Below are 11,586 nucleotides of genomic sequence, written 5' to 3'. Positions count from 1 at the left end.
AAGGATTTTATTAGAGCTACTTCATCAAGTATATATACCCGTTACAAATGAGCAGGCAGTTATGGCACTCTGAGACGAAACCGGAAATCCCAGTCGTCAACATGCAGTACAACCAATTTTCATGGCACATTGCTTCAGTTTACACATGGAAACTCAGAGACAGCACTCACACACACGCATGCCTTCATGCTTGCACTCATCAACCAGGTCGGCAACACCATGTACAAACAGAAATGATGATCGGCACTATCCCTCTCAAGTCTCAGTTCCTTTCCGTTTTATTCAGCCCAGAAGAAGCAGGAAAGGCAGGGCGAAGTGGGATGGCGGTGCAGACCAAGAAGAAGAGCGGCACTGCGCGTGCGGCGCCACCGACTCCGCCCACTCCCAACCACCTCATCCTCGTCGCCGCGTTCTTCTGTGCGCCCGTGCTCGGCGCACTCGACCCACCACCACCACCTGGACACCACAACGACGTCAATCAGTGGCAGTGCAAGCTACCCCAAATTCCAAACTAGAAACAGAACCAAAGCACGTGAAACAATCACCACGACAAAACTGGGTAATTATCTTTACTTAGTTCTTCTTCTCCTTACTTAGTTATGCAGCGTATCTTTCCATCTCTTGCTATACCGGCCGCTAGCTAATGTCACACGACAATCATACTTCACCACTGTTTGGGCTGGTTCTACCACATTGATTTCTCACGTCACGTCGACGACTCGGCCTCTCCAACGCCCACAGACGAGAGTGACGCTGCTGTCCAGGAGCATTGCAACACTTTCTCGATGCTGCTGTTCAGTAGCATTGTAACAGTTTCTTCTGGCTTTCATCAAACTAGTAATTACAGATTTGGCGATGCTAATCTACATCAAGTGTAAAATTTTGCACTACAAAACACAAAATAAACTACAAGTGAGACTTAAATTGGATCTCCCACTTGCATCTCCTCAGTGGGCATGCATGCGTTCCATATAATCCCCATTTTCAGCGTGAATATGTTTTCTTTTCTTTTCTATATATATATATATATTATATAGAATCATAAGTTAGCACCACGTTAAGCACACTACACTCAGCCTCTATAACTAGGATGTACACAACTGCTTCTGTTAATTGATATGACCCCAACTACTGTCACTATGTAGGTGGCCTGGGCTCGCTGCTATCGAACAACAAATATAACATTGAAGTAAAGTTAAATAAGATTTATAATTGTGTTGTTTGGTTTTGTGTCTAATACACACCTCAGCTGCCTTACAAATAATACGGATGGAGTAGAGTTATAACTTATAAGATGAGGAACAAAACTCACTGGGGCTGCTCTGGGCAGCTGCCTGTTGCTTGGCGAACTGCTCGAAGACCTGCGCGTCCTTGGAGTTGGGTGGCAGGTTAAGTAGCCCTGTAGAAGTTGAATACACAATCTGGTTAATTACTTTTTTCGATAAATAGCTCAAAATGTTTAACCAATACACCTGGATCTGGTTAATTACTACCATTAAACAAGGTTTGCTTTACTTAGTTTTTGTGTAATAAGCGATGTAACTCGAGCAATAGAAACAATCAACTAACTTAATCATGGCATGCAAGAACAAGCTGGTCACATGTGATTGTCAGCGACTAGTGCAACATTCTTTTATCAAGGCCGCACACACCTCCCAACCAGTACGGTCTCTGTCATAATCTACTTCCACTGGCCTAAACTGTGGCCAAAATTAGAGAGTGAAGTGTCGCGCTCTGGATAACCGGTCGGGTGTTAATGACAGGTAGCGTCACGGACCGCGCGCTAATTTGGACGCTCCCGACGGTAGGCGAGATATTCTTCTCTTCTAGTGCAAACCCTTGTTCTGAGGCGTTGCTACCACGGCTTCCAATGGTTGAATACGTACAAATTAAGGGCCTATCACTAATTAACTTGAATCAATCAAATGCATATCGATCTCTGATGTCTCACTCTCACGTACGTACGGTTGCTATCCTGCCGTATAGCATGATGATGATGATCGTTCCAGATTAGCTCATACCATCGACAGTAGGCTTGTGAATTTTACATAATTTGAGGAAGCGTGGAAATTAATTATAAGGCGAAGCGATATGTTATTGCGTTAGACAGATCAGTGATTAAGCGTTCGTGATGATGCTACTACTACACTACTGAGTACTGACTGTTCCCGCAAAAAAAAAAAGAGCACTGATTACTGAGTACTGAGTGAGGGAGACAGTAGTTCTTCTTCAAGCTTTTAAGGAGGAGAGAATGGGAGGACGTACTTGGGCAGTCGGAGATGTTGGCGGGCGCGCTGCAGGCGGCGGGGAGTCCGAGCGCCCTTGTGACGTTGATCTTGAGGCCCAGGCCGGGGTCGTCACGGTCCTTGACGAGCACGCACAGGCACTTGCGGCCCGTCTGCAGCACCGTCTTCAGCCCCGCGCAGCAGTCCGGCGTCGGCGACGGTGCCTGCCCCTGCACGAACGTCAGGCACGTCGCCAGCGACACCAGCTTGTCCGAGCACTCCTTCTGGTCCGCCGCGAAGTCGCCTCCCACCCCCGCCGCCGACACGGCCACGGCCACCATGGCCGCAACAAGGAAAGCTCCGGAAGCCATGTGGAAGCTAGTCAAGCTAGTCGATGGTGCTCGCGGAGGAGGCGGCAGGTGGTTAAATAGGGGGCGCGTGCGTCGCACCTATGGCGTGGTGTAGTGGTGTGCCGCTCTGGCCGGGGCGCGCGACAGCGGGAGTTGGGTGGTGGGGGCCGGGGGCGGATGCCGATCGACGTGGTTTTCAGCTCAAGTTCCATGGAACGGATATGGAGTGGGACGTGCCGTACTGACGTGTAGCGGCCGTCGATGACCAGGGATGGCTTTTTATTGTTAGTTACTTTCTCTGATCTCTTTTAATTGACTCAAATTTTGTATAACACTTTATTGAATCTGAGTTAATTAAAAGAAATCGGAGTACCACATGTTAGCATCGGTAGATTTGACTTGTTGTGTACATTCCTTCAAAGTGAGGTACACACTGCATCAGCATGGCCCAAATGCAATTACCTAAGCAGCTACACTTTTAACATCTTTGAAACAACAACACAACATGAAAAATGTTAACGTTGAAGGCACCAAATTGATCTACCAAGGACAAACAATCACCGCATTTGTAACGCAGTTCAGCGATCAACGCTTACATCTGGGGGCATGCTTTACGGGCGCTTCTCCCTGAGTGTTATCATGGTACCTTCGATGACAAGCCCACCGAGGTGTATAGACACATCAGATCTACAACGCCACACCGGTCCAATGCCCCTGCCAGCCTCGGATCATCCCCAAAAATCAATCTTGTGTCTAACCTAGCTTTTCGTCTGGTATGTTTTGACTACTCTCGGCGCTTAATATAATAGGCCAGGTTACAAGAGTTGAACTACAACACGTAACCTTCCCCATAATTAAAAGTCCATTATAGCACTACTCGTACACATATTCGATATATATCTTAACAAAAAATGACCGTTACCCTGTTCTTGTGGCCGTATGCTACTTAGGGCCTAATTGGTTGCTCACATTAGTTTTTCGCGTTTCATCCTGTCACATGCAATTCCACCGGTAGCTACCGTATGTGCGAAAACTTGACTTGGGCTAACTTTGGTACTAGGTTTGGAAGCTAACAATTTCACTTGGGTTCGGTTGGAGAAACAAGATGCAGTTCGATTGATAGGCTGCATGTTGAGGAAGGGTGTGGTTAACTAAACTAGTTCAATCATAATCACCTTATTTCTGCCTAACTATTCATTGATTCGACATAAGGTCTACATGAAAAAGATGTGCCTTGACATTGTGATTCCATTCCGTGATCGGTTCGGCGTTTCATCGAGTGTTTCAAACTCAGTATCGTGTTTTTGAGCATTTGTGGACAAGTTTTGTTAAATTTTCGCACATGGTTGACCATTTCAAAATTCCTCCGGGGAGTAGCTTCACCTCACCATTTCGCACTACTTTTATGTTTAAATTTTTTGATTTCAACATTCGTAAACGAGTAGATCTACAACTACGTATAGTGTACTAGGAAGACATAGATGTACTTGTATATGAATGTCGAAATGGAAAACTATAAACACAATAGTTAGATGACCTACTCCTCGAAGGAATTTTGAAACTCACAAAAGGTTGCAATTTTTTGACTAAATTCGGCCAAAAAAGCTTCACATGGAATACAAAATTTCCATTCTAATATTCCACGAAACCAAAAACCATTCATGGGAATTGATTCGTAACATCAATTAGTATTTTTTGTGTGTGTTCAACATGGAATACGAAATTGCCATTCAAATACTCCACGAAACCAAAAACCATTCATGGGATGGATTAAAATGATGCAAATTAGTCGTAAGGTTATCGTACACATGCTCTTATTCCTTCACCCACTGATACAGCCCGACCTACGGTCTTCGCTGCATCGTCAACACATCACGCAAATGTGAATCTTTTCCTTTGTGTGTTCCTACAATCGCCTATACGAAATAGTATGCTACTTCATCCTCCGATCATATGCATATGATAGGAATACATCGCCAAGTACGGAGGGAAAAGAGGATGCCATGGATGCTCGAGGAATGAAGGCCGAGGTCACGGTGGCATGGAAGAGGAGACGGAAGGAACTCCAGGCGCAACTACACTGGAGTCTCCGGCCTCATCGACTCACACCGGAGTCTCCGACCTATGAAGATCAAGACTGGAGTCTCCGTCCTACATACACCGAAGTCTCCGAACTAAGTGAGGCGCCGGCCAGAAGTCAATTCAGCCCAAGGCCCATGTACCCCTTGTATGCGTAAACTACCCCTTCTTAGTGTTTCCCAATATCTAGCCCCCCAACCCCACCTAGGAAGACTACAGTTGATGAACTAGGCTCATGCCTCCACCATCCCTAGTGGATTAGGAAAATCCCCTCCTCTCTTAGACATAAATCTATGAGTTATATCAAGGTCCTCTTTATGTGATTGACCTATCACTTGTGTGATTCTACTTCGGTCTCTCATACGAGGGATTCCATCGATCACATACCAATCTCTTCCTCGGGGATTCTACCTCGTGTCTATTCTCGAGAGATTGTATCGGAACGGTGATTCGGGCTGTTGAGAGCAAACCGGATTGTATCGGGTTGTGTTGCGCGCGTTCATCGTGTTCTTCATTTTTCGCTGTTCTTCGTGTTGATCTCTCACCCTCTCCATTTCTAGGTCAATTCGTGAGATCGCGCCACACAATCAAGGCTGGTCCTCCATCATATGGTATCACCCAAGAAGGACCCACTTTTACGCTCATGGTAGCGTGGTCACGGAGACACGGCCGAATCAGCTGTTTTTCTTAGCCAAGTTTTTCTGCATGTGAGGTTGCTTTAAAAACCGTGCTATGTAGAAAACATTTTTATTGTGGACTCCCAAACGTCTGGCTTTTGGCCCAAATCATACGAGAAAACGAATTGTGAGCAACCAATCATGCCCTTAGTAACAACTTGGTTAGAGAAAAAATAGTGGAGTCTAATGCTTTTGGGGATGTCTCCTCCTCCACGGGAGAGTTCAAGGTGCTTCGCGTTAGTAGACTTGGCATCTATGGTACGCAGGTCTGCGAGGTTATCACCCTTGATGGCATGAAACATGGAAGGTGGAGAAAAAAGTAGAGCTGGTGCTAGCCGCAAGATGGGATGTGCAATCGACGGGGCGGTGTATTTCTTGATTGATTTTGTCACCTCTTTCTTTTGTTTGGGGTGACGACTGTTAAACCCAAGCAGCATAGCTTTGTTTAACCTTTAGAAAGAGCCAAAGAGGAGTGGATTGGGACCATCCGAGGTCCGCTACCCATGCTCAAATTTATCCAAGATAGTGACTTAGTGAGGAATTAATTTACGTGCAACTACATATGCAGCTATCGTTGCCTCGTTGGCCGAAATGGATGGCTGCCTAGCAACAGTTCACAATGCCCATTACGGGTCTATGGGCACAAATATTGAAAATGATATCTGGGTTAAGAAATACAACGGGCCTTTGCACGTTCCTGGGGGTTTGTGCATCCTTTTCTGGTGTTAGATGATGGAAGAATCTTGTCCACACATGGGCCACGATTTCTCAAATGTTATGATTCAGGAACTGGGACCTGTGCTGATGTGTTGGAAATAAGAGATTCCATATATATATTGCCATTTAACACAGGAAATCTATTGAGTATGTAGATTACCTCTTACTGATGAAGTGAGTATTGTGTTGTTTACCTTGTTATGTATATTAAGAAACAATAGTGAGTCCATGTACTGGTGCATGTATCAATGAAGAATCACTTTTGTGCATCAAATAAATCACGTATTGTCAACCCTTTTCTGCGAAGTTTTTTGCATTCTTGTTCTTCTGTCTTATATTCCATGGTAAGGAGTTCGGTAAGTGACATATTGTATGGTCTTATGTGCTATAATTGATTAGAAACAAGGATGTAAAAGATGATATTTCATACATTCAGAGAATAGAACTCTGCGCATGTAACATCCATGTAGGCAGTATACACTGGTCTACTTCAAAATATGGGTATAGTAATGCATAACTTGTTCGTTCTGATTTAGTCTACATTCGGGAAATTCAATTCGGCTCCCACGTGCGTATGCTCCCTCTACTAAAAAAACATATTTCGAAATGTCAAAAAATTTGGGTAAAAAATTCTACATGTACATCTCCATAATGTATGTGCATTCGCTAAGTTTCACAAAAAACCAATATTTTTTGTGGTCTATGTAAAATGGAGAAACTTTATCTTGTGAAAAGCATTATTTTTAGCACTGAATTTTGTCTTTTTTACACACGTTACATGATAAATCGATTTTTTATGAAACAACTTTGTGAGCGTGTAGCACGTGAAGATGTACGTACAAATTTTTTGTTTCAATTTTTTTGAAATTTAAAATGTACATAAGATGCATTTTAAAATATAGGGAGCATATGCACCCATGTTCCAAAACACCACTCCTAGAAAAAATGAGACAAACTAGTGTCGCATTTATTAGTATTACTTAGATATGTGAAAAACCAATCTAAGATACATTAAAAATAACAATATCCAATAAAGAGAGCAAAACCACTTGTTTTCAGTGTTGTTGTTGACTAAAAGCTAGAATGTAGGTTATTTCAGAATAAATTTTAGAGCTATAATGTATACTATTTTAGAGCTATAATGTATACTATTTTAGAAGGGAGGGAATACATAGTGAGTAGGAATTCATTGACCAAGGAAATCCACAAGCTACTTTTCAACTTCCATCTACAAGAAATGTAGGGCAGGAGCAGTTGTATGCTTACTGGAGAAGCTCTAACTTAGAGCATCCCCACAGATGCCCCCCAAATGGAGGCCGACAAAAACTCTAGATGAAGTATTTAGGGAGCGCAGGCAATGGTGTCGCGTTTTGGGGGCTATCTACCCCATCGGCATCCGTAAATGATCAAAAGTACAAAAAAAATTAGGAAATGGAAATCATAGTTTAAATTGGGCCATGAAGGCACCCACATTCAAATGCAATGTCTCAAATTCAAATTCACTGGCCACACGCCGGCTACCAAAATGAAACCAAGTCTAGCAACCCACATTAGGGAATCACATGGAGGAGGCCAACCAATCGCCGATGAAAGAAGGTGTTGGTTGCTCAGGCATCGGAGGCGAAAGTTGTGTCGCCAATAGTGGCTGCGCATGGCATGTGTGGCCAACTCTACCGCCGATGCTGCCATCATCTCCTTAATGATGCGAGCCTGGCCCACCTTGTACCATGCCTTGGCATCATCATCCATGGTGGAAGTGTTGGCCGTCAAGATCTTGGAATCTTCCTTCATCTTGGTCACCATCGCTTGCGACGACTCGTTCATGGCATGGATCGTGGTTTCTTGGGGGATACTTTGGGGGCTTGTGTAAGAATACAAACTATAACTTGGAGAGGGGGGTGCGAATAGGTTCTACACATTTTTTTTGGCAATTTTAGGCTTTGCAGAATTAAAAGTGCGCCTAATGCAAACTAGGTGACACAACCCATATGATGATACGAGGTACTCCAAGTACGAATCCCAAGAAAAAGGAAAAAAGGCCCAAGTTCCGGTCTAATACTAAGAGCATCTCCAGCCGTCTCCCCGACGAGGCCCCCAGGACGGTGTTTTGTCATCCGGATGGACGAAAACGGCCCAGTCGCGCCCCCGGTTCCTCGTTTTTGTCCGGATTAGGCCTTTCATCCGTCCGGAGAGCCCAGGCCATCCCCGCCCCCCCGGGGAGCGCTCGGGGACTCCGGACGAGAGAAAATCGCGGGAACCGTCTGGTGGCCCCGACCTGTCGGCGACAATGGCCTGGGTTTCTACGGCTATACCCTCGTCTTCCCGATCTATGGCACTACCCTCGTCTTCCCGATCTACGGCAATACCCTCGTCGAACGAAAGCTTTGAACTCTCAAGTGGTGCAACATAGACAAATTATATATGATTCGAATAAACATAAAAATTACATATAAAAACTTTAAAACAAACTTAAACTACTTCTTCTTCCTAGATGGCCCCGCCTCATCGTCTTGGCGGCGACGCTTCGGGCTCGTCACCTCCTCGTCGGAGGAAGTTGAGTCATCCTCGTTGTCAGCGTCCTCAGCCTCTTCGTCCTCCTCCTCCTGCTCCTCCTCCTCTTCCTCGGCCTCCTCCTCGGCCTGCTCCTCGGCCTCTTTGTCCTCCTCCTTGTCATCATCCCATTCGTCCTCGCTGGCCGGCGGGGGGGAATTGTCGCTGTTGGACAATGCAGCTTGATCCCACCAATGGCGCCATCCAGGCGGCTTCCCCTCGCTATCGGTGTCCGATGGCCAAGAGAGATCGCTCATGGTTGACAGAGGATGCTTGATACGTCTCAAACGTATCTATAATTTCTTATGTTCCATGCTACTTTTATGATGATACTCACATGTTTTATACACACTTTATGTCATTATTATGCATTTTCCGGAACTAACCTATTAACGAGATGCCAAAGTGCCGGTTCTGTTTTTCTTTGTTTTTGGTTTCAGAAATCCTAGTAAGGAAATATTCTTGGAATTGGACGAAATCAACGTCCGGTATCTTATTTTTCCACGAAGCTTCCGAGAACATCGGAGAGAGACCGAGAGGGGAGCCAGGGGGCCCCACACGCCAGGGCGGCGCGGCCAAGGGGGGGGGCGCGCCCCCCTATGGTGTGGCCCCACCAGGGCCCCTCCGAGGCTGCCCTTCCGCCTACTTAAGGTCTCCGTCGCGAAAACCCTAAACGGATAGGCCACGATACGAGAAAAGTTCCAGAGCCGCCGCCATCGCGAAGCCAAGATTCGGGGGACGAGAGTCTCTGTCCGGCACGCCGCCGGGACGGGGAAGTGCCCCCGGAAGGCATCTCCATCGACACCACCGCCATCTTCATCGACGCTGCTGTCTCCTATGATGAGGAGGGAGTAGTTCTCCCCCGAGGCTAAGGGCTGTACTGTAGCTATGTGGTTCATCTCTCTCTCCCATGTGATCTTTATGTGATCATGAGCTTTGTGATCTAGTTGAATATCATCTATGTGCTACTCTAGTGATGTTATTAAAGTATTCTATTCCTCATTCATGATGTAATGGTGACGAGTGTGTGCATCATGTAGTACTTGGCATAGGTTATGATTGTGATCTCTTGTAGATTATGAAGTTAACTATTACTATGATAGTATTGATGCGATCTATTCCCCCTTTCATAGGTCGACGGTGACTGGTGTGCATGCTATGTTAGTACTCGGTATAGTTGCAATGGTCTATCATGCACTCTAAGGTTACTTAAATATGAACACCGAATGTTGTGGAGCTTGTTAACTCCGGCTTGAGGGAGCTCTTGTAGCCCTACACAATTAATGGTGTTTGTCATCCAACAAAAGGGTGTAGAGTGGTTTTATTATGTGATCAATGTTGAGAGTGTCCACTAGTGAAAGTATGATCCCTAGGCCTTGTTTCCAAACATCGAATCTCCGTTTATTTACTGTTATGTTGCATGTTTACTCTCTTCCATATTTTATTCAGATTGCTATTACCACTTGAAAGGACACGGATGTCGCCTAGAGGGGGGGGGGGTGAATAGGCGATTTAAAACTTTTACGAGATGGGCTTAACAAATGCGGAATAAAACTAGCGTTTACTTTGTCAAGCCCAAAGCCTATATACTATTGTTCACCTATGTGCACCAACAACTTATTCTAAGCAATGATTCACCTATGTGCACCAACAACTTAAGCTAAGCAATACAAGCAAGTATGTGATAGCAAGATATATATAACTTCAAGCACGATGGCTATCACAAGGTAAAGTGCATAAGTAAAGAGCTCGGGTATAGAGATAACCGAGGCACGCGGGAAACGATGATTTATCCCGGAGTTCACACTCTTGCGAGTGCTAATCTCCGGTGGAGAGGTGCGGTTGCTTAGTGCTCCCGAACGCCACAAGAGGCTCACCTTGAGGTGTGGTTGCTCGATGCACACCAACGCCACAAAGGCCTCACCCCAAGATGAGGTACTCACACCATACACCGAACGCCACGAAGGCGCCTCACCTAAATCTCCGGTGACCCTCGCCACAAAGGCCTAGGTCACGGTTCCACTAAGGGATTTCCTTCGAGGCGGAAACCGGGTCTTACACAAAGATTGGGGCACACATCCACAACTTAATTGGAGGCTCCCAACAAATCGCCACAAAGGCCTAGAATCCGTCTAGGGTTCCAAGAACCCAAGAGTAACAACTTTCTTGCTTTCACCTCCACGAATCACCGTGGAGAACTCAAACCGATGCACCAAATGCAATGGCAAGAACACCACAAAGATGCTCAAGTCCTTCTCTCTCAAATTCCAACAAAGCTACAAAAGCTATTGGGGGAATAAGAGAGGAAGAACAAAGGAATTCACAAAGAACACCAAGATCAAGATCTAGAGAGTTCCACTCACAAAGAGATGGATTTGATTGGTAGAAATGTAGATCTAGATCTCCTCTTCCTTTTCCCTCAAATGGATTCAAGAATCATTGGAGGAGTAGAGGGATGTGGAAAGCTCTCAAGGTCAGCAATGGTGGAGAGCCAAAGGAGGAAGAAGAAGTGGGGAGAAAGAGGAGGAAGAAGGCCTTAAATAGGGGTCTTAGATTTCTGCCCGTTGGGGCCAAAATCGCGACAGGCCGGCAGTGCCGGCCTTGTTCCACCGGCAGTGCCGGGGTGGCCGGCGGTGCTGGCCTTTTCCACCGGCAGTGCCGGCCCGGCGGCAGTGCCGGGGTGTTCCCGGCGGCAGTTCCGGCCCCCCAGTTTTTTGTCAAACACCCGATACGAAAACCTCAAGAACTTTTGCATCCGGACTCCGATTTTGATGATCTTGGGCTCGTTTCGAAGCTAGTAACAAGCTCTACAAGATCATGCAGGGAACCATCATAGTCCAGCAAAGTAGGATAGAAACAAATGGATAAAGGTTTTACCTATCTATAAACAGCAAACCGGTAAAACCTCCAATATGGAAAATGCAACAACTTGAGTTAGGAAACTCGGATTTAGGTGAAACCAATTTTGTTGTAAAGAAGATGATAAGA

At 45.6% G+C, this 11,586-nt stretch overlaps 1 protein-coding gene across 1 annotated transcript; it reads right to left on the bottom strand.

Annotated features, from left to right (window-relative positions):
- Positions 1–262: 262 nt before the first annotated feature.
- LOC124672477 (non-specific lipid transfer protein GPI-anchored 14-like) lies at positions 263–2,616 on the bottom strand. Its single transcript, XM_047208699.1, has 3 exons — positions 2,266–2,616; positions 1,313–1,399; positions 263–456 (listed from the first exon to the last, which is right to left on the bottom strand). Exons 1-3 carry the CDS (start codon positions 2,594–2,596, stop codon positions 263–265), a joined length of 612 nt encoding a protein of 203 aa, XP_047064655.1. The 5' UTR covers positions 2,597–2,616.
- Positions 2,617–11,586: the final 8,970 nt, after the last annotated feature.

Source organism: Lolium rigidum, chromosome 7 (genome assembly GCF_022539505.1).
Source record: "Lolium rigidum isolate FL_2022 chromosome 7, APGP_CSIRO_Lrig_0.1, whole genome shotgun sequence".
In the NCBI taxonomy this organism is placed as follows: Eukaryota; Viridiplantae; Streptophyta; class Magnoliopsida; order Poales; family Poaceae; genus Lolium; species Lolium rigidum.
Note: the sequence above shows the minus strand (reverse complement) of the source record. Positions and strands in the feature narration are given on the sequence as shown.